The sequence below is a fragment of the Heterodontus francisci genome, unplaced genomic scaffold (genome assembly GCF_036365525.1).
Source record: "Heterodontus francisci isolate sHetFra1 unplaced genomic scaffold, sHetFra1.hap1 HAP1_SCAFFOLD_64, whole genome shotgun sequence".
NCBI lineage: Eukaryota > Metazoa > Chordata > Chondrichthyes > Heterodontiformes > Heterodontidae > Heterodontus > Heterodontus francisci.
This window is the reverse complement of record NW_027140221.1, coordinates 4,255,611-4,279,895: the sequence shown is the minus strand read 5'-3', so window position 1 is coordinate 4,279,895 and position 24,285 is coordinate 4,255,611. Positions and strand designations below refer to the sequence as shown.

The 24,285-nt window shown below is 44.2% G+C and overlaps 1 protein-coding gene across 1 annotated transcript in view; it reads right to left on the bottom strand.

Moving 5' to 3' along the window:
* LOC137359121 (probable G-protein coupled receptor 139) overlaps window positions 1-15,954 on the bottom strand; it is a 28,208-nt gene extending 12,254 nt beyond the window's left edge. The window contains exon 1 of the mRNA XM_068025201.1: window positions 15,774-15,954. Coding sequence (XP_067881302.1) covers window positions 15,774-15,954 — 181 coding nt within the window. The remainder of the gene's footprint in view (window positions 1-15,773) is intronic.
* Between the last annotated feature and the right edge of the window lie 8,331 nt (window positions 15,955-24,285).

Here is a 24,285-nt window from a genome sequence, read left to right as displayed (position 1 = left end):
CGTAGTACCAAGGTCCGAGCCAAGAAAGAGCTGAATCGCAGTAACAGGGACCAGGAACCAGCCAGAGCCCAGAACTCACGGGCGTGAGCAGTGATCGCTGGTATCCGGAGCCCAGTAACCGAGGCAAAGAACAGTCAGAGCTAGAACCAGGTACCTGAGGCAAGGCAGCAGTGAAAGCCAGAGCCAGGTAACTGAGATGAGGGATCAGTGAGGGTCAGAGCCAGGTAATCGAGGCAAGGCAGTTGTGAGAGCTGAAGTCCGGAGCCATGTAATCGAGGCTTGTATAGCAGACACTTCATAGCAAATCAAGCCACTATCCAATCAGAAAAGTGCAGACAGATAGTAATGTGTTTTATTTTTACAGGTTTTATGTTTTTCATCAATACTTCTGCTAGGATACATTAGCTGACATCTCAGAAACTATCTAATAGACATAAATTGGGCTAACATACTTGTCCTCATTCAGTGATAATTGGATTAATTTTCAAAGGGCCTGGACAGTAAAATATCCAAAGCCATCGCCATTCACTATACCTCAGTTATATACCAATACAACCAGTTACAGTAACGGAGGGAAGGATTTGATAGAAAGTTAAGTAGAAACAGAAAATGCTGGAAATACTCAGTCGGTCCGGCAGCGTCTGTGGAGAGCGAAACAGTTAATGTTTTAGGTCAGTGATACATCGCCAGAACTGGCAGTGCTTTGAGATGTAATAGTTTTTCCTCCAGGCAGGGAATGGGAAAGAGAAAATCATCAACATTAAGTTAAAAACAATTCAGATCATGAAATCTGATCTCATTATTGGACGGCGGCTGTTGCTGGTGAATCGGCATTTTCCCATGTACACATTCTCTACACCCATTCTTTGTTTCTTTACTTGTCCCATTGCCAATTTACATTATAGCATCATCCGTTTTGTCATTTAATCTCTCCTGTTTTCCACCCTATTACAGAATTTTCCGCTTATACTTTCCTTCTCTCTTTCCTTTCCCTGCCTGGTTTACAATCTGTTCCCTCTCTAGGCACTCCCACTTCTGACGGGGGGTGGGGTCACGGACCAGAAATATTAGTTATGTTTTCTCTCTCCACAGCTACTTCCAGACCTGCTGAAAATTTCCAGAATGTTATGATTTTATAACAGATTTCCAGGTTCTGAAGCACTTTGCTTTGAAAAGAAAGTTAATTATTGGAAAGACTGAGAGATTCCTTCACCTGTGACAGGCAGCACGGAATTCAGTTATTTCAGAACAATGATTGGAAATGAGTCCACTTGAAAATCACTGAAGCAAGTAATCTCTGTAATTGCTAAGTTAACTGTAAACAGATATTGTCAGAGAAATTGTACACCAGGTAATGAGTAAAAAGATGCGTTTGAAGAAGTTGGGGTGACATTTGTACATTGGTTACCAGATTCAGTGCTGCATATAATTTGTGGCAGGAATTTCCCGATGAAAAAAGGGTTTGAATTAAATACTTTTTTGTAGTGCTGGAGCTACATAGCGGGTCTGGCAACATCTGTGGAGAAAGGAATTGAGTTAACGTTTCAGTTCTGCGACGTCATCAGAACTGGAAACGGTTATAAATGTTATCAACTTTGAGTAATTGGTGGTGGGGGAAGGGGGAAAGAAGAGCAAAAGGGACGTCTTTGATAGAGTATAGGGCAGGAAAGATGAAATGAAAGAAATATCCTGCAACAGCAGGCAAAGGGATTGGTAATAGTAAAAGATCAAGGCATGAGTCCAACATGAGTGTTAATGGCAGAATAATGAAAAGCTCTGTCTGAAAGGAAAAACATGAAAAACAAGTTTAAGCCCAGCAGAATGCAAAACAAAATGGCAGTCAAGGTCGAAATCCGATTTTCTCCACGTGGTTTAAAGAAACGGCTGAAGGCACTGGGTACTGCAAAGGTTATGGGATAAGAGCAAAGTACTTCAGAAGCTGGAACACTAAAATGAGAACAGGAAGTACCAGGAATATTTAGCAGGTCTGGTAGAATCTGTGGAGGGAGAAACAGATTTAAAGTTTCAGGTCTCGATCCTTCATCAGAACTGGCAAAATGAACAAGTGAGATGGGGAACGGGGGAAGTGGAGCAAGAAGGAATCACTGTGATGGGACAGAGTGAGGAGAGATAAAATGGCAGATGCCATGCAACAGAATGCAAATTGAGTACTAAATAGTTGCAGTAAAAGAGAAAGCATGAGTCCAGAGAGAATGCAAAGGCAGAATATTGAATAGCTGTGCACGAAGGCAAAAACATGAAAAGTAATTTAGAGACTAGCACACGCTTAAGAAATGATATAGATAAATTAAATAAAAGTAATAAATAATCAAAAATAATTGGTCTCATGGTCTGAAATTATTGAACTCAATATTGAGTCCAGTAGACTGTAGATTGCCTAATGAAACAATAAGGCATTGTTCCTCGAGCTTGAGCTAATGTTCATTGGAACACTGCAGCAGGCCAAGGACATACATGTGGCTATGGGAACAACATGGAGCATTAAAACGGGAAGCTACTGGAAGCTCAGGATCATGCTTGTCGACCGAGCGGAGGTATTCTGTAAAGTGGTTACCCAATCTGTGTTTTTCTCCCAGTGTAGAGGAGACCGAACTATGAGCAGCGAATGCAGTATAGAAAATTAAAAAGAATACAAGTAAATCACTGCCTCACCCGACCAACCCTGTTTGTGGGCCAAAATAAGCTGTGCCCTGAGCCAAGCTGTTCCAGTACAGCTGCAACCCAGCAATGTAGAAAACTGCCCAAGTTGAGAGGAGGTGTTGCTGTAGTGGTATTGTCGTTTGATTAATAACCCAGAGGCCCCGAGTATTCCCCTGTGGACGTGGGTTCGAATACCACCATGGCAGAAGATGAAATTTTAAATCCATGAATAAAAAAATCTGGGACTAAAAAGCTAATTTAATTATGGTCATGAAACCATTGTTAAAGGTCACAAAAAAGCAGTCTGGTTCACAATTGCCTTTTCGTGAAGGAAATCCACAGTTCTTACCTGATCTGGCCTACATTTGACTACAGACCCACATCAATGTGGTTGACTCTGAAAATTGTCTAGCAAACCACTCAGTTACACCTCTTCCACGAACATTCACTCCCTCCACCAGCGATGAACAGTGGCAACAGCGTGTACCATCTACAAGCTGCAATGCACCAAGGCTAATCAGCCCATACTTTCCAAACATATGACCTCTTCCACCTGAAAGTACAAGGGCAGCAGATGCACGCCAATAACTCTAGCTGCAATTTCCCCTCCATACCACACACTATTCTGACTTCAACTAAATCACCTTTCCTTCGCTGTCACTGCGGCAAAATCCCAGACCGCCATTCTTAATAGCACTGCGGGTCTACCTACACCACATGGACTGCAGTGGTTCAAGAAGGCAGCTCACCACCTGGGCAATTAGGGATAGGCAATGAATGCTGGCCTGGGCAGCGATGTCTATATCCCATGAAAGCAATAAAAACACTAAAAAGATGGACCTGCTGGCATCGACCTAGGCACTGGAAATGACTACAGCAAATCCAGCCTTGTTGATCCTTACTAACGTCTGGGAGATTCTGTCACAGGTGGGGGAGCTGTGCCACAGACTGGTCAAACAACAGCCTGACAAACTCATACTTTCTGCATAATTCCTAACGGACCTTGTCCCAGACACGATTATCGCCATTCATGGCAGGGCAGACCCAAAAGAGGTGGTGGGCCTGTGGGAGGGAGTTGCACTGGGAGTCCTCCACATCGACTCCTGAGTCCATCAAGTCTCATGACATAGTCAAGGAACATCCTGCTGATTACCACCTACTGCACCCGCTCCCCACCCTCGTTCTCAACTTATGAATCAGTAATCCTCCATGTTGAACACCACGATGAGGTAGCACTGAGGGTGGCAAGGGTGAAGAACGCACTCTAGGTGGAGGACTTCAATGCCCGGTAGCTCGGTAGCACCACGACTGGTCGAGTCCTACAGGTCATAGCTGCTGGACTGGTTCTGCGGCAAGCGGAGAAGGAACCAACACGAGGGGGAAATATGCTTGACATCATCCTCACCAATCTGCTTGCCGTAGATGCATCTGTCCATTGGTAGGAGTGACCACCGCAGAGCCCTTGTGGAAACGGAGTCCCACCTTCACATTGAAAATACCGTCCATCGTGTTGTGTGGCATTATCACCGTGCGAAGTGGGATGTCTTTCGAACAAATTTAGCAATGCAAAACTGGCATCCATAAGGCACTGTGGATCGTTATCAGCATCAGAATTGTACTCAAACACACTCTCTAACCTCATGTCCCGGCATATTCCCCACTCTACTGTTACCATCAAGCCAGGCTATCAACCCTGGTTCAATGAAGAGTGCAACAGGACATGCCAGGTGCAGCACCAAGCATACCTCAAAATGAGGTGCCAACCTGCTGAAGCTACAACACAGGACTACTTGCATGCCAAAGCAGCATAATCAGCATGGGCGAGACAGAGCTAAGTGATCCCACAACCAACGATTCAGATCGAAGCTCTGCAGTCATGAATGGTGGTGGATATTTCAATAAATAACTGGAGGAAGTAGCTTCATAAATTTCCCGAACCTCAATGATGTGGTAGCGCAGCACATCAGTGCAAAATACCAGGTCGAGATTCCGGAGTGTTGCTGGAACTGCATCCATCCAAGCAGATCAAGTTTATTCCATCACACTCCTGACTTGTGCCTTGTGGATGGTTGACATGATTTGCGGAGTCAGGACGTGAATTACTCACGACGGGATTCCTGGCTTCTAACTTGCTATTGTAGCCACGGTACTTATATGGCTACTCCAGTTCAGCTTTTGGTCAACGATCGCTGAATCCCCCACTTTCAAAAGCCTGGCGGTTACCATTGACCAGAAACTAAACTGGAGTAGCCATATGAATACCGTGGGTACAACAGCAGGTCAGAGGCCAGAAATCCTGTGGGGAGTAACTCACATCCTGACTCCCCAAAGCATGTCCACCATCTTCAAGGCATAAGTCAGGAGTGTGATGGAATACTCTCCATTTGTTTGAATGGATGCAGCTCGAGCAACACTCCGGATGCTCGACAACATCCGGGACAAAGCAGCCCGCTTGGTTAGCACCCCGTCAACAAACATTCCCTCCCTCCACTACCGATGCACAGTGGCAGCAGTGTGTACAATCTGCAAGATGCACTGCAGCAATGCACCAAGGCGAATCAGGCACCACCGTCCACACAGTCCACCTAGAAGGACACGAGCACCAGATTCGTGGGAACAGGCACCATCTTCAGGTTCCCCTCCAAGCCACACACCATCCTGACTTAGAACTATATCACTATTCCTTCATGGTTGCTGGATTAAAAGCCTGGAACACCCTTCCAAATGACACTGTGGGTCTTCCTACCCTATATGGATTGCAGCGGTTCAAGCAGACAGCTCACCACCACCTTCTCATGGGCTATTAGGCATGGGCAGTAAATGCCGCCTGGTCATTGACGCCCACATCACATAAAACAAATAAAAAAGTATGTCCTGTACATAAAACGCAGGATAAATCCAACCCGGCGAATTACCGCCCTACCAGTCAACTCCTGATTATCAGCAATGGAATGGCATAGGTCGTTGACAATGCTACAAAGCAGCACTTGATCAGCCGTAAACTGCTCACTGATGCTCAATTTGGCTTCTGCCAGGGCCATGCAGCTCCTGACCTCATTTAACCCTTGATAAAAAGATGGACTAAAGAGCTGAACTCCAGGATTGAGGTGAGTGTGACTGACCATGACATAAAGCCAACATTTGACAGAGTATGGCATCAAGGAGCACTAGCAAAACTGAAGCCAATGGGAATCAGGGGGGAAACTTTCCATTGGTTCGAGTTGTACAGAGCACAAAGAAAGATGGTTGTGGTTGTTGGAGGTCAATCTTCTCAGTCCCAGGGCATCAATGCACGAGTTGCTCAGAGTAGTGTCCTGGGCTAATGATCTCAGTTGCTTCATTAACCAACTTTCCTCCAGCATAATGTCAGAAGTGGGAATGATCACTGATGATTGCACAATGTTCAACACCATTTGCGATTCCTCAGATACTGAAGCAACCCATGGCCACATACAACAAGTCTTGAAAAACGTCCAGCTTGGGCACATAAGTGGCAAGTGACATTCGCGCCACACAAGTGCCAGGCAATGACCATCTCAAACAAGAGAGAATCTAACCATCTCCCCTTGTCATTCAATGGCATTGCCATCGCTGAATCCCCCACCATCAACATCCTGGTTGTCACCATTGAGCAGAAACTGAACTCGACCAGAGCAGATAAATGCTTCATCCACAAAGGCAGGTTAGTGAACAAAGAACAAAGAACAAACAATGTACAGCACAGGAACAGGCCATTCGGCCCTCCAAGTCTGCGCCGATCTTCATGCCTGCCTAAACTAAAACTTTCTGCACTTCCGGGAACCGTATCCCTCTATTCCCTTCCTATTCATGAATTTGTCAAGATGCCTCTTAAATGTTGCTATCGTACCTGCTTCCACCACCTCCCCCAGCAGCAAATTCCAAGCAGTCACCACCCTCAGTGCAAAGAACTTGCCTCGCACATCCTCTCCAAACTTTGCCCCTATCACCTTAAACCTAAATCCCCTAGTAACTGACTCTTCCACCCTGGGAAAAAGCTTCTGAATATCCACTCTGTCCATACCGCTAATAACTTTGTAAACCTCTATCATGTCGCCCCTCCACCTCCGTCGTTCCAGTGAAAACAATCCGAGTTTATCCAAACTCTCCTCATAGCTAATGCCCTCCAGATCAGGCAACTTCCTGGTAAACCTCTTCTGTACCCTCTCCAAAGCCTCCACGTCCTTCTGGTAGTGTGGCGACCAGAAATACACGCAATATTCTAAGTGAGGTCGAATTAAAGTTCTGTACAGCTGCAGCATGACTTGCCAATTCTTATACTCTAAGCCCCGACTAATGAAGGCAAGCATGCCGTATCCCTGCTTGACTACCTTATCCACCTGCGTTGCCACTTTCAGTGACCTGTCGACCTGTATGCCCAGATTTCTCTGCCTGTCAATACTTCTGAGGGTCCTGCCATTTACTGTACACTTCCCACCTGCATTAGACCTTCCAAAATGCATTACCTCGCATTTTTCCGGATTAAACTCCATCTGCCATTTCCCCGCCCAAGTCTCCAACCGATCTATATTTTGCTGTATCCTCTGACAATCCTCAACACTATCCGTAACTCCACTAACCTTTCTGTCGTCCGCAAACTTACTAATCAGACAAGCTACATTTTCCTACAAATCATTTATATATACTGCAAACAGCAAAGGTCCCAGCACTGATCCCTTTGGAACACCACTAGTCACATCCCTCCATTCAAAAAAGCACCCTTACACTGCTGCACTCTGTCTTCTATGACTGAGCCAGTTCTGCATCCATCTTGCCAGCTCCCCTCTGATCCTGAGTGACTTCACCTTTTGTACCAGTCTGCCATGAGGGACCTTGTCAAAGGCTTTACTGAAGTCCATATAGATAACATCCACTGCCCTTCCTTCATCAATCATCTTTGTCATTTCCTCAAAAAACTCAATCAAATTAGTGAGACATGACCTCCCCTTCACAAAACCATGCTGTCTCCAGCTAATACGTTTGTTTGTTTCCAAATGGGAGCAAATCCTGTCCCGAAGATTCTCTCTAATATTTTCCCTACCACTGACGTAAGGCTCACCGGCCTATAATTACCTGGATTATCCTTGCTACCCTTCATAAATAAAGGAACAACATTGGCTATTCTCCAGTCCTCTAGGACCTCACCCAGGCTGGTAATTCTGTGGTGAGCACCTCACCAACTGTCTTCTCAATGCCTGTACACCATCTAGAAGGCTCAAGTCGGATGTGTGATGGAATACTCTCCTTTTGCCTGGAAGGGTGCATCTCCAACAACACTCAGGAAGCTCGATATCATCCAGAGTGGCACCCAATCTACCACTTTCAACACTCACTTCCTCCACCACCAAGGCACCATGGCAGCAGAGTGTACCAAATAGAAGAGGCGCCTTCGGCAGCACCTTCATTGGATAGACACATGGATGAACATGGAATAGTGTAGGTCAGATGGTTTCACAGGTCGGCGCAACATCGAGGGCCGAAGGGCCTGTACTGCGCTGTAATGTTCTAATTCTAATTCCAAACCAGTGAACATGGGAATGCCACCACCTGCAGCTTCCTATCCAGGCCACACACCAGCGTGCATTGTAACTATATCAACGTTCCTTCATTGTCGCTTTGTTATAATCCTGGAAGTCCCTTTCTAACAGCAATGTGGATGTACCTACCAGATGCGGACTGCAGTGGTTCAAGAAGGCCGCTCACCACCATCTTCTCAAGGGCCATTAGTGATGGGCAATACATGCTGGCCTGGCCAACGACGCCAACAGCACATGATCGAATAAAAACATAGTTGTTGAACTTAATATTGAGTCGTGAGGACTGTAGAATGCCTAAAAGGAAGATGAGGTGCTGTCCCTCGAGCTTCCGTTTACATTAAATCATTCTGATTGGACTGGCAAATAGACTAAAAGGAAGCATCGATTTCAGCTGGAATCAGCAATTGATCCAGAACTTGATAAAACATGGATTTATCGGATTGCATTAAACATGAGTAAGACAGGGAGGCTTTGCATTGAAATAGCGCCTTTGACGACCACCGGACATCTCAAAGCGTTATATTGACAATGCAGCATTTTTGAAGTTCAGTCACTGTTCTCATCCAGGAAACGCAGCGCCCAGTATGTAGACAGCAAACTGCCACAAACTGCCTAAATACCTGTTTTTCTGATGTTCACTGAGGGACACATATTGACCAGGAGACCAGGAATGGCCTCCAAGCTCTTATTTGAAATAGTGCCACGGATTCGTTTGTAACCACCTAAACAAGCCTTGGGTAGTGTCTCTTCTGAAAGCTGGCACGTCCAACAGTGCAGCTCTCGCTCAGTATTACACTGTCATTTTGTGCTCAAACCCGAGATTGGGACTTGAAGATAGAATATTGTGATTCAAGTTAGTAACTGGTTGCTAATAAATCAGCACGACACTCAATATTGATAACAGAATTCAGGAGATCTTTTACCAACATTTTAGTGAATAGCTGTTTTTGGGACCAGAGAGAGCTGTACAGTGGCATTCCTCAGGGTTCAGTACGATGACCACTGCTGTTTATGATATACATGAATGACTTCGGGGTACAAAGGACAATATCGAAATTTGTAGAAGATGTGAAGTGTGGAGGTCGAGAGAAAAGTGAGGAAGAGTTGTTTTCTCTGGGTTGTTGCCCGTGCCACGTGATAACGAAGCGAGGAAGAGGGAGAGAGAGGAGTTGAACACGTGGCTGCAGGGATGGTGTAGGAGGGAGGGTTTTGGTTTCCAGGATAATTGGGGCTCTTTCTGGGGTAGGTGGGACCTCTACAACCAGGATGGTCTTCACTTGAACCAGAGGGATACCGATATCCTGGGGGGGGGGGGAAGATTTGCTAGTGCTCTTCGCGGGGGGGGGGGGGGGGTGGGGGGTTTAAACTAATTCAGCAGGGGAATGGGAATCTAAATTGTTGTGCCAGTGTACAGGATGTTGAGAGTAGTGAGGTCAGGGAAAAGGTTACAAGGACGCAAGAGGGCACTAGCAAGCAAGAACCTGGTTTAAAGTGTGTCCACTTCAATGCCAGGAGCATCCAGAAGAAGGTGGGTGAGCTTGCAGCATGGGTTGGTACCTGGGATCTCGATGTAGTGGCCATTTCGGAGACATGGGTAGAGCAGGGGCAGGAATGGATGTTGCAGGTTCCGGGATTTAGATGTTTCAGTAAGAACAGAGAAGATGGTAAAAGATGGGGGAGGGGGGTGGGGGTGTGTGGCATTGTTAATCAAGGAGAGTATTACAGCGACAGAAAGGACGTTTGAGGACTCGTCTACTGAGGTAGTATGGGCCGAGGTTAGAAACAGGAGAGGTGAGGTCACCCTGTTGGGAGTCTTTAATGGACCTCCGAATATTTCCAGAGATGTAGAGGAAAGGATAGCGAAGATGATTCTCGACGGGGGCGAGAGTAACAGGGTAGTTGTTATGGGGGACTTTAACTTTCCAAATATTGACTGGAAATACTATAGTTCGAGTACTTGAGATGGGTCAGTTTTTGTCCAGTGTGTGCAGGAGGGCTTTCTGACACAGTATGTAGACAGGCAAACCAGGGGCGATGCCACATTGGATTTGGTACTGGGTAATGAACCCGGCCAGGTGTTAGATTTAGATGTAGGTGAGCACTTTGGTGATAGTGATCACAATTCGGTTAGGTTTACCTTAGCGATGGGCAGGGACAGGTATATACTGCAGGGCAAGAATTATAGCTGGGGGAAAGGAAATTATGATGCAATTAGGCAAGATTTAGGATGCGTAGGATGGGGAAGGAAAGTGCAGGGGATGGGAACAATCGAAATGTGGAGCTTATTCAAGGAGCAGCTACTGCGTGTCCTTGATAAGTATGTACCTGTCAGGCAGGGAGGAACTTGTCGAGCGAGGGAGCCGTGGTTTACTAAAGAAGTTGAAGCGCTTGTCAAGAGGAAGAAGAAGGCTTATGTTAGGATGAGACGTGAGGGCTCAGTTAGGGCGCTTGAGAGTTACAAGCTAGCCAGGAAGGATCTAAAGGGAGAGCTAAGAAGAGCAAGGAGAGGACACGAGAAGTCATTGGCGGATAGGATCAGGGAAAACCCTAAGGCTTTCTATAGGTATATCAGGAATAAAAGAATGAACAGAGTTAGATTAGGGTCAATCAAGGATAGTAGTGGGAAGTTGTGTGTGGAATCAGAGGAGATAGGGGAAGCGTTAAATGAATATCTTTCGTCAGTATTTACAGTAGAGAAAGAAAATGTTGTCGAGGAGAATACTGAGATTCAGGCTACTAGGCTAGATGGGATTGAGGTTCACAAGGAGGAGGTGTGAGCAATTTTGGAAAGTGTGAAAATAGATAAGTCCCCTGGGCCAGATGGGATTTATCCTAGGATTCTCTGGGAAGCTCGGGTGTAGATTGCAGAGCCTTTGTCCTTGATCTTTATGTCGTCATTGTCGACAGGAATAGTGCCGGAAGACTGGAGGATAGCAAATGTTGTCCCCTTGGTCAAGAAGGGGAGTAGAGACAGCCCTGGTAAATATAGACCTGTGAGCCTTACTTCGGTTGTGGGTAAGATGTTGGAAAAGGTTATAAGAGAGAGGATTTATAATCATCTTGAAAAGAATAAGTTCATTAGCGATAGTCAGCACAGTTTTGTGAAGGGTAGGTCGTGCCTCACAAACCTTATTGAGTTTTTCGAGAAGGTGACCAAACAGGTGGATGAGGGTAAAGCAGTGGATGTGGTGTATATGGATTTCAGTAAGGCGTTTGATAAGGTTCCCCACGGTGGGCTATTGCAGAAAATACGGAAGTATGGGGTTGAAGGTGATTTAGAGCTTTGGATCAGAAATTGGCTAGCTGAAAGAAGACAGATGGTGGTGGTTGATGGCAAATGTTCATCCTGGTGTTTAGTTACTAGTGGTGTACCGCAAGGATCCGTTTTGGGGCCACTGCTGTTTGTCATTTTTATAAATGACCTGGAAGAGGGTGTAGAAGGGTGGGTTAGTAAGTTTGCCGATGACACTAAGGTCGGTGGAGTTGTGGATAGTGCCGAAGGATGTTGGAGGGTACAGAGGGACATAGATAGGCTACAGAGATGGGCTGAGAGATGGCAAATGGAGTTAAATGCGGAAAAGTGTGAGGTAATTCACTTTGGAAGGAGTAACAGGAATGCCGAGTACTGGGCGAATGGGAAGATTCTTGGTAGTGTAGATGAACAGAGAGATCTTGATGTCCAGGTACATAAATCCCTGAAAGTTGCTACCCAGGTTAATTGGGCTGTTAAGAAGGCACATGGTGTGTTAGCTTTTATTAGTAGGGGGATCGAGTTTCGGAGCCACGAGGTCATGCTGCAGCTGTACTAAACTCTGGTGAGACCGCACCTGGAGTATTGCATGCAGTTCTGGTGACCACATTATAGGAAGGATGTGGAAGCTTTGGAAAGGGTGCAGAGGAGATTTGCCAACATGTTGCCTGGTATGGAGGGAAGGTCTTACGAGGAAAGGCTGAGGGACTTGAAGTTGTTTTCGTTGGAGAGAAGGAGGAGGAGATGTGACTTAATGGAGACATATAAGATAATCAGAGGGTTAGATAGGGTGGATAGTGAGAGTCTTTTTCCTCGGATGGTGATGGCAAACACGAGGGGACATAGTTTTAAGTTGAGGGGTGATAGATCTGTGGCAGATGTTAGAGGTAGTTTCTTTACTCAGAGAGTAGTCGGGGCGTGGAACGCCCTGCCTGCAGCAGTCGTAGACTTGCCAACTTTAAGGGCATTTAAGTGGTCATTGGATAGACATATGGATGAAAATGGAATAGTGTAGGTCAGATGGTTTCACAGGTCTGCGCAACATCGAGGGCCGAAGGGCCTGTACTGCGCTGTAATGTTCTAATTCTAATTCTAAGTCTAATGGAATTCTAAAGGGAATAGCAGAGCAGTTGTGTGGGCGGACACAAGGACACCAATATGCATTGGTAACACGCCATTATTGTAAGTAAACTTGCCAAGGTGTGTGGTAGAAGCATAAGAATACCAAGTAAGACACTGAGCTGTTATGATGTACATTCTGCTATATTAAGCTATTTGGCCAAAATCATGGACAAAACGGTACGCTTTAATGGGTGTGGGAAACGAGAAAAGCGCCGGAGAGGGGAGGTGAGATTTGGACAGGGAATTCCAGAGTTTAGGGCTGAGACAACTGATGGCAAGTCCGACAATGGTGAAGCGATTACAATTAGCGATGCATGAGGAGCCAGTTCTGCATGAGCACAGATATCGAGGATGGTTGTGGAGCTGGAGGATATTACAGATATATAGAGAGGCGAGACCATGAGGGGGTTTGAAAACAAGGAAAATAATTTTAAAATCAAGACTTTTGTTAACTGGGAGCCAGCGTTGGTCAGCGAGCACAGAGGTGCCAGGTGAACGGGTCATGGTGCAACTTAAAACATGACCAGCAGCGCTTTGAATTATTTCATGTTTATGGAGGGTAGACTGTGGGAGAGCAGCCAGGAGTGCACTGTAATAGTCCAGTCTGGAGGGTTTCATCAGATCGAATGTGGCAGAGTGAATTTCAAGTACTGTTAAGGAGTTGGAACTGGGCGATCTTATTAAAAGTGTTTGATGAAGCAACACATAAAATTCTTGCTACCAAAATTGGAAATCATGGGATTATCGGATCAATGGCTTCACGGCTCGGATTTTGGCTGAACAACAGATAGCAGAGAGTAGTGGAGAAAGCTTGTTTTTCAGTCTGGAGGGAAGTTCACAGTGGGGTTGGGACCGCTGCTGTTTTGATGTATGTATATGTCATGGGCATTTGTACACAGGTGAATAATATCGAAGTTTTCATATGGCACGAAACTGGTAAATGTTAATCAACAGTGTGAAGGACAGTAACCTATTTCAGGAAGACAGAGACTGACTGGTGAGATGCGCAGCCATCTGGCAAATGCAATTTAACACTGAAATGTGATGAGATACCTGCTCTTCAGACATGTGAGGAAACGGCATTTAAACTGAACAGTTCAATTTTCATGCGGATGCAGGATTAAAGGGACCTGAGTTATCCGTACCCAGAACTTTGAAAGTTGCAGGACAAGTTCAGAAGTCTTTCAAAAACATAGACTCCTCTGCTTTACAAATAGAGGCACAGAGTAACAAAAATCATAATATTTCTTTTATCCATCATTTGTTAGTTCCCAGCTCGAGCATTGGGTCCACTTCTGAGCATTACACTTTGGCAAGGATTTCAAGGACTTAGTGGAGAAGTGGAGGTAATACCAGAGATCAGAACCTACAGTTGCATGGAGAGATTGAAAAAGCTGGGATTGTTGTTTCTCGAGCAGTGAAGGGTAAGGGGAGATTTAATATAGAAGTTCAAGAAGATTTTGATCGGGTAATTAAGGCAAAACGTTTTCTCGTGTCAGAAAGTTCAGTATTAAGAAAACATAGATTTCAGGTAATTACCAAAGAACCAGTGCGGAAATGAGGAAAATTCTCTAACATAATGAGCTGTTGGCATCTGGAATTTCCTGCCTGCAAACATGCTGCTAGCAGATCCAAAAATATATATTTCCAAAGGAAATTTGGCAAATACATCAAAATGAAAAGAGAAAACATATCAATGCCATAGTCTGGGGAAAGTGGAGGTGAGGTGAATAATTAGATAATGTTTTTCAAAGAGCCAGAATGGCCACAACAGGCAGAATATCCTACTTTTGTGTTGCATAAATCTAAATGACCAGTTTCTTGTTGAATCGGAGGCACCACGCATAATGCTGCTTGGTTAGGTGTAGGTATAAAAAGCGGCCCTGGAAACTCTGAAAAACATCTCCTTTTGCAACTCTTAAATTTCTCTGCAGCCTCTAATGAATTGATTGGTAATGTTGCAGACCCAGAGGTACTGCAATTACAGTCCTCAATCTTTGACTGGAGTAGGGTCACTAAATCCTATGGCCTCCCTGAATGTCTGCAGCAGCTTACAAAACAACCTCAAGAAAACCATCCACAGCACCTCCACTAACTGTGCAATAGCAGGCATAAGTCAAAAGCCTGCATGTTGGATACCTGGGACTTTTAAATAACACTGGAGGGGGTATCTCGTGCTACTGAACGCATGTTCAACTGTGGGTGACTAACACGGGAGTACAGTGGACATGAACTAGAGTCCTGAAAAACATGGGGAACTGTGCAGGACACGCTGGACGTGTACAACAGTACAAAAGAGATATTTTATGGATCCAGGTTTCCGTAGCATCGGTGCCAGGGAAGGATACAGAAGAAAATAAATTCATTCTAAAAGGCGAATTAGAAAAAGTCTTGAAGGCAAAGGATTTGCAGGAATATGAAAAAATAAACAAGGGAAAGGGACTAATTGTTGCGATGAGGCCATGGAGGGATTTAAACACAAGAAATATAATATTAAAATTAAGGTCTGCCAGACCGGAGCCAATGTAGGTCATAGAGCACAGGGATGATGTGTGATCGGGACTTGGTGAACCTTAGGATACAGGCAGAAGCAGTTCAGATGAGTTGACGTTTGGAAAGCTATGTAACTTGGATGATGGCCAGGATAGCAATGGGATAGTCAAGTGCGGAGTTAGCAAAGGCACAGATGAGGGGTTAATGTAGCAGATGGGCTGAGACAGAGGTGGAGCTGGGCAATATTCGAGATGTTGGTAGTTGGCAGCGTTCGTGATGGAGAGCATAAGGGGTCGGAACTCAGCTCCGGGTTGAATAGAACACAGGGGTTGTTGACAGTCTGTTGCATGTTCAGTCATTGGCTAGGGAGGGAGATGCAGTTCGTGGATAGGGAACAGAGTTTGTGAAAAAGATCGGTGAAATCTAAAATTTCAAGTGCACTATTTCAGTGAAACAGCATTTGCACATCTAACGTCTGGGAATAGAGACTATCCAGGGGCAGCAACAGCAGCAAAGATGAGAAAGTAAATTACAACAACTGTATTTCAATGAAAAATAGTTTGCATATCTGATAGCTAGAAAGAGAGACTTACTAGGGGCAGCAACATCAGCAAGGAGCGAGGGGTAAATGAAAAGAACAGTAGTGCAGTTAAACATGACTATGGAATTAATAGCTGGATATAGCATCTTACCAGGTACACCAACAATAGCGAGCATTTGGTAGTAAATGAATTGAATAATCAGAAGTGCAAAATAGATCCGCCATTTTAATGGTAGCCCATCATAATTCGCAGAAAGATGATCAAAATCCCAGGATAAACTCCGGTCCATTGTTGTAACATTCCCATCTACTGTTCTCATATTCTGGCCCATTGTTGTAATTGTCCAATTTATTTTTTCAGATATTCATGCATTGTTGTATCATTGCAATCTATTGCTCTCAGATTCCGATCTATCCTCTCCCTCTCTCTGGAGCCGCTGATCGCTTTTAGTACTGGAGGTGAAAGTATGGGATCACACATTGAAACGAGTCCCTTATTAATAGAAGAGAGAAACCCTCCAGTGATACAATTAGAGTCCATATAGACTGACATTAAGTACGGTCACTGAACAAACAGGTTCAGTTAACTCCTCTCAATCCAATACGTTTCGTGCCACAATTAAGTATAACATTTAGCAGGCCCAAAAGGGATATATGAGGGCTGACTATGGAAGGAATTGTGGGAAAAAGCAGAGGAACGGGCCAGAATCTTCCAATCCTCCCTGTGTATAGGACTGGCGACAGAGGACTGGAGATTTACAAATGTTACACTCTGTTTAACAAAAGGAGAGGTAGTGCAACGTCCTCGGGTTTCATAAGTTAGAAATCATCAGGCATTAGTCTTTGGAACTGCTGGAGCTCTTTGTTTGTATCACTCAGCTTCCATGCTGCTTGGGAAAACTGCCTTTAGGGTGATGTAGTGTTACATGTCACATACTCCAGTGTAGCAGTGAATGTGGCTGCCTGGAGCACCCTAACACATAAAAATAAGTTCCTATCTCGTTGGTTTTTAACTCTTTACAAACAACATAAAACATCAGTCTTTCTTTAAAATAATGACACCTCCACATGAGTATTACTGTTGCACTCACTAACTTTTTTTTCGGAACTAAAAAAAATTAACAGTAGACTATCAGAAATAACCCAAACCACTTTTGGAAACTTATTTAAGGCTTCTTTTCTTTGCTAAACATTTTATTCACGGTAGCACCTAGCTGGAAATATTTTGAACGTCCATCTTGTAGATTTGGTATTTGGCACTTTCCGTGGTGAATTCACACGCTGTGCAGGTGATGTTGTGTGAGATGGTCCTGATTTTGTAGTAGCCGTACTTGCTGCTGCTAATGTTGTGCCACTTTCTGGTGACGTTGTTTGTGTTATCCCATTGGTTCGTGATGTTTCCGGTGTTGCTGATAACTTTATTCTGTTTTTTCCAGCTTAGTTCGAGGTCGAATATGGACTCTGTTTCTTCTCATTTCTGCCTCACTGGTGCAGGACCTTGGATTATGAGCTCCAATAACAGCTTTCTCTATCTTCCAGGATTTTATGATTGGATACTGTACCTATACAGTTTATCCTTGCAACAGCTCAGGTAGGGATTTAGCATGCATGATATATCGTTGACATCTTCTGCCTGTGCTTCAGTGAGTTGTTGTTTCACTTCCCCCTGGGTACTTGAAGGATGTATCTTTCATGGCAGAGTTCTCTTATACATTCTTCTATGCAACAGCTCTGCAGGCAGTTTCATGTCAGCCTTGAGAGGTGTGGATCGAAGTCACAATAAGTCAAAGTTTGGGTCTTCCTTCATCTCTCCGATTTTTTCTAAGGTCTCTTTTCACCGCGTGGTCATCTCTTTATTGATACCCGTGTCCCTGTGGCAAGTGAGGTGAAGCTGTTAAGCAAAGTCATTGAATTCTCTGGAGGTGGGTTGGGTGCCATCATCATATTAATTTTCAGGAATACCTTGCTGAAGAAACTAACCTCCTACTGCTGGAATGCTTGGCGTAGCTCTCAACTCTTTTACCTTCTGGACAAAAAGGGAACATTGTATTGTAGTCTGCGACTATGAGGTATCATTGTTGATTTTTTCTGAATAATTTGGCTTCCACAGTATGCCATCTCCTGCGTGGTACTTGTGAAGCTGTCATCTCCTCTTTCTGTAGTGTGTTTCTGTAATTCTGGCATACATTGCAGGTCGACAATTTTTTTCCATACCTTTGTATGTGCCTATCCAGATATGGCTCTCAGCTTACACTTCCCATTCCCACTTGGCCTTCATGTATCTTCTGAAGAAGTTCTTCCTGCATTGTTTTGGGTTTGGTCATTCTGGATCCGGCTAGCAGAATACCGTCTTCTAGTGAGATGTCATCTCTGATAGACCAGTACTGCCGTTTTGTTGGCTCTGTTTGATGTATCTTATGAGGCCTTCCCTGGATCTCTTGCTGAGAGGGCAACTGTAACTGCGTTTTTGCTGCTGGTATTACGTTCGCTAGTTGATGAACCTTTATATCCAAATCGTTTATATTGTGTTTCTCCTGTGGCAATAACCGAGATACCGTGCCTGACTGTACCATTTTTCTTCCTGGCTTTAATTTCAGAGTGAAATCCTAACTGCAAAGCCACAAGCCTAACCGCTGCAGCTTTGCTGGTGATTTACCTGGATTGATATTGTTGATCTGCTCCGTTGGACGATGATCACTCTCCACTATGAAGTGTCTTCCATAGAGATATGTGTGGAACTTCTCACACCCATACACAACTGCCAAAATCTCTTTTTCTGTGTTGGCATATCTTGCTTCAGCTGATGCCAGAGCTTTCGATGCAAATGCTATCGGATTTTCTTCTTGTACCAGGGCCACTCCCAGTCCTTTCATTGAAGCAACTACTTGCAGATTGGCAGGTTTCTTTCTGTCGTAGTATAGGAAACCTGTCTCCTAACATACTACCTTTTTTGATTTTGTTAACACTCCTGGCGTGTGACTCTGACCACGGGTCCTCTCCATCTTCTTTCATCAGATCCTGCTGGCTTGCGGTGCCTTCTGACATGTGTGATATTTAGGAGTTAATGCATTGGATCAAGCGAAGGAAACTTCACAATTCTCCGTTGTGTCTTGGGGCTTCCATTCCGGAGTTAGTAAAGATTCTTTAAGTACTTGTCTTAACTCCATCAGATGTGTACACCATTCAGAAGAATTGGAATCTGGGCACCTTCACAATGCATCTGCCTGCAATTCGCTTGATCCCAGCTTACCTGGTTGTCTCCATGGCTTCATGTAGATGGCTGTCATGATCTTATCATCTACACCATATATCTGTATATCAACAGCCAGGCCAGCTGTTCCTTTACATACTCAGTATTCCTTATCAACTTGCTGCTGGAACACATCCTGGCTCACGTCAATTCCAAAACATAGACGAAGGAATTTGTGCAATCCAAAGGGTGTAAAAGTTTATTTTGGGTTTTGGGACCAGTATCTGTCCAATAGGACAGTTGGATGAGCCGTGCACTGGCAAATCAAATCGGAGTTTATTAAATAAGTAAAAGTACGCTTATCAGCAGGCAGTAGACATTCAGCCATCATTCAGTTCTTGCTTCCCGAAGCTGCTGAGCACAACTGATGTCGTCTTCAACATGTTTGTTCTTTATTCTCTCATGATAACTGCGCATCGTTCCTTATTTTCAGCCCTTTTTTATCCGCTACTTCTTTAACCATATTCGTCTGTATTTTGCCATTCCTCGTATGATTGCCTAATTCTAACGTCACTGTTGTCCCATTGCTCCTTTCCCCGGACTGTCTTCATTGGCATATACACACCGTACAGTTGTTTTCTTTGATTCGATCACGTTGTTGCTATTCTATCATTTACTAGACATTTATCCTCTTGTGGAACCTATCTGTTCCAGATAAATCTTAGCATAGCCTCCCAAATCTCGTGCCCTGTGCCGTCAGCATCATGATTTAATACTTGTGGTTTCAATCAGCCAAGTTCTGCAAACTTTCTGATTTCAGCATTATCATCTCGCTCCCCGACGCCTGCCCAAAGGTCGGGCTAGTACTTTAACACTATCAGGCGTGGCTTAATATCCCATCTTGCATTCAACTTAGCATACATAGCCTTTCTTAGAGCACATGATATTACGGGTAAAATCCAGACAATCAATTGATTATAATCCATTACAATTCATTCGTACAAATCATTCCTTCGCTGACGTAATCATAATCTTCTTTAAAAGAACATATCACGATTTTTAAACACATCAATCTCTGGAACTAACAGGAGTTTATAGTATTATCAACAGCGAAGATTCCTCATAAAGCTTCACGTTCCTGAAGGCATTTCTGGCATCAATCGTTCGGAAAGATTGTTACCCTGCCAGTGAAGGTAGAATCTCTTCCTGTGCTGGAATATGGTCGCGAATACTCTTTATTGCTTGATTATGATCTTTGGGATCCATGCCAATTCTGGCTATCCATTTGGCTTCTTTCTCACCATGCTGGAATTTAGCCAGTCTGCAGGCTCTCTGACTCTGGTGATCACCTTTTTTCCTTCCATCTCCTGAACTCCCTTGCAAGTTTATCTTTTAGCTCTATTGGTACTCTATGTGGGGGCTGAATCACTCGCTTACATAGAAACATAGAAACATCGAAAATAGAAGCTGGAGTAGGCCATTTGGCCCTTTAGGCCTGCTCTGCCATTCAAAAAGGATCATGGCAGATCATCTAATTCATTACCTTGTTCCCACTTTCTCCCAATATCCCTTGATACCTTTGGCAGTTAGAACTGTATCTATCTCCATATTGAATGGCTTGGCCACCTCTCCCTTCTGCAGTAGATAAGGCCACAGGTTCACCACGCTCTGAGTGAAGAAATGTCTCCTCATCTCGGTGCTAAATGGAATATCCCATATCCTGAGACTGTACCCCGTATCCTGTGACTGGCTTTATCGTTGGGTCGATATTGTTGTGATAGTCAAAATCTTCAAAGCATCTAAATGTCTTATCAGAACACTTTGGGGACATTTGTCCCCGATCCTGTTTGCTTTCGATTGGAGGGCGCCTTTCAATGGATGTACGGTCTTCAACCATCAGTGTCGCCTCCTTCCTCATGCTTTATTGAGATCATCTGCAGCTCGCTGCAACTGCTCAACCCGACATAGCAGGACCATCAGTTTCAAGGACGTAGAACATGCACTTAACAACGTTTCATTTGTGTGTCCCTCTGATTTGCGTTGTTCCTCGTAGTCGAATCTCAATTCCCCTGTATGTTGTTAGCACGACGTTGTTTGCTATCAGAGCATCTTTTCTTGGATAGCCATTGTCATCCAACTTTTCTCGTAGTATATTCTGCTACAGTCTGAGCAGGATAAAGTTACTGTGTGCTCCAGTATTAATCTTCACCTTCAGATTTATCGTTGTGCCCTTATTTCTCACCCTCTTCCTGATCTGCATGGTTGTGTGAATTTTGTTTCTCTGGAAACGGTCGCATCCAGACATTTCATGCAGTTGTATGATTCCTATATATACCGTGTGCTCAAACTCATCGTCATTTTCCACGGTATGGACATTTTTATTTCTTTTCCTGTTCATGCGCCCTGTTGCTCTGTCCCTGGTGACTCCTACACCACGTTCTTTCTTTTTTTCTGCACATCATTACTTAGTGATTGGTCTTTCTGCATGTTTTGCAGATTGATAAATATGAGGGACATTTTCTTCTGTCTGCGTAATCATATGGCCATCCATAACGCCTACACACATTTCTGTCTGTCCAATGTGCATTTTGGTTGCTGTTTCACTGCATCAATCCTGCTGCCTTTCTCTTGAATTAACTGAAGGCAGGTCTTTTGGGAAGTCAATGTCTTCTTCTGTCTGCTCGTGGAGTAATGTGCTCTAGCAGAGCCTACAGCCTGCTACATTTTGAGCTTGTCCATTCCAATTCGAACATTTTGTACTTAATGGGAGTGCAGACCCCAAATTAGCTGATCTGTCAGTCTTTCATCAGTGTCCTTAAACTTACATTTTCTGGATGCATTTTACAATCTTGTTTAACGCTTATTGCCAAGGTAATTGAATGCAAAAGTTGGGAGGTTATGCTTCAGCTATATAAGGCATTGGTGCGACCACATCTGGAGTACTGTGTATAGTACTGGTCTCCTTATTTAAGGAAGGATGTACATCCGTTGGAGGCAGTATAGAGACGGTTTACTAGACTCATACTTGGAATGGGTAGGCTGTTTCACTGGGAAGGATTGGACAGGCTAGGCTCGTATCTGCTCGAATTTGGAAGAATAAGAGGCGACTTGACTGAAACAGATAAGGTCCTGAGGGGTCTTGACAGAGAGTGTAGATGTGGAATGGATGTTTCCCTTGTGGAAGAATCGAGGACTAGGGGTCACTGTTTACAAATAAGGTGTCGCCCATTTAAGTCAGAGACGAGGAGTTTTTTTTTCTCTCAGAGGGTCGTGAGTCTTTAGAATTCGCTTCCTCAAAAGATATTGGAAGCAGAGTCTTTGAATAATTTTAAGGCAGACGTAGATGGGTTCTTGATAAGCAAGGGGGTGGAATGTGTTCGGGAGTAGAAAGAAATGTGGAGTAATCTGTTCAGCCATGAAATTATTGAATGGCAGAGCAGGCTTGAAGGGCTGATTGGCCTACTCTTGCTCCTAGTTTATAAGTTCATAAGAAGGGCGGCACAGTGGTGCAGTGGTTAGCACCGCAGCCTCACAGCTCCAGCGGCCCCGGTTCAATTCTGGGTGCTGCCTGTGTGGAGCTTGCAAGTTCTCCCTGTTCTTGCGTGGGTTTCCTCTGGTTTCCTCCCACATGCCAAAGACTTGCAGGTTGATAGGTAAATTGGCCATTAGCAATTGCCCCTCGTATAGGTAGGTGGTAGGGAAATATAGGGACTGGTGGGGTTGTGGTAGGAATATGGAATTAGTGTAGGATTAGTATAAATGGGTGGTTGATGGTCAGCACAGACTCGGTGGGCCGAAGGGCCTGTTTCAGTGCTGTATCTCTAAACTAAACTAAACTAAGTTACTACGTTCTCAATAGGCTCACCTAGCTCCTGTATGAGGCCTTGAAATTCATATCTGCAGATATATTGATTTGATTTTGGCTGGAGATGGGTGCTGAATCTTCCAACTATTTTGTCTGGGTTTCTGGTGTCCTCTTTACTCAGCTCCTAGCTAATAAACAAATGTAATCCTTTATCTTCTGCCCACAGAAGGATATCGCTGAGCCACTGCTCTTCATTCCTGCCTTTTAGAAAACTGCTGAATCTCAATATGTACTTTTGTTTAAACTTCCTAAATGCCTCTATGACACCGCCAGCCATCCTTTTCATTATGAGCTATGGCTGAGCATTCAGAGCTGTGCCTGTGGTCATTTTTGCTTTTGCACAATTCACCGTATCTTAAATGTCTCTCTGGCACCAATGTGGGGCTTTTTTTGTATTTAATGCAGCAGTAAATTGATTTAAATATTTGTTGCCACGCTTTTATGTCTTCTGGTTCCCACAAATGTCAAATAATCATACTTCAGAACTTCTGAACACTCTGTATATTTCATTCGCTTTTATTCATCCTGGAGAAACTGCCATGCGGCCGGTGTAGTGTTACATATCACATGACTCCAGTGTAGCAGTGAATGTGGCTGCCTGGAGCACACTTACCTATAACAATAAGTTCTCAACTAATTAGCTGTTAGAACTTTACCTGAAATATAACGATATTCAACAGGTGAGACAAATCATGTAACGAAAGGCCAGTCAGTCCAACGACACTGCCTGAGAAATTTCTAGAGGTCATAACCCAGGAGAAAAGTATGTGTTGTTTGGAAAGACATGGGTTAATAAATGACAAGCAGCACGGATATGATAATGGCAAATCGTGTTTGTTAAACTTCAGCAACAACAATAAATTATGTTTACATAACACCTTTAACATAATAAAATATACCAAGGCACTTCACAGGCGCATCAAGAATCAATTATCACACTGCTCCACAAAAGGACAGATTGGGTCAGATGACCAAAAGCTTGGTCGAAGAGGTAGGTATTAACGAGTGTTCCAAAGGAGGAAAGCGATGTGGAGAGGTGGAGAGGAGCAGGGAGGATGTTCCAGAGCTTGGTCCGAGACAACTGTAAGTGCGGCCACCAGCGGTGGAGCGATGAAAATCAGGGATGCACAAGTCCCCAGAATTGGAGGAGTGCAGAATTAGAGGGTTGTAGAGTTGCTGGAGATTACAGAGTTCGGGAAGGATGAGACCATGGAGAGATTTGAAAACAAGGATAAGAATTTTAAAATCAGATGTTGCTTCAATGTAGTAGGTTGGTGACTGATAGTTGAACAGGAGTTAGTGTGAGTTACAACACAGGCAATCGAGGTTTGGTTGACCTCAAGTTTACCGAGAGTGGTAAGTGGTGGAGCAGCCAGGAGTCCGTTGGAATAGTCAAGTCTAGAGGTAACGAACGCAAAAACGAAGGTTTCAGCTGCAGATTAGCTGAGATATGGGAGAGATCGGACGACTTTGTGGATGTAGAAATGTTTGATCTTAGTGAAGGTACAAATATAAGATCATAAGATCATCTCGGGGTCAAATGTAAACTGAGGTTTCGAAGATGCCAGCTTAATATCAGACTATTACCAGGGAGAGGGGTGGTGTTGG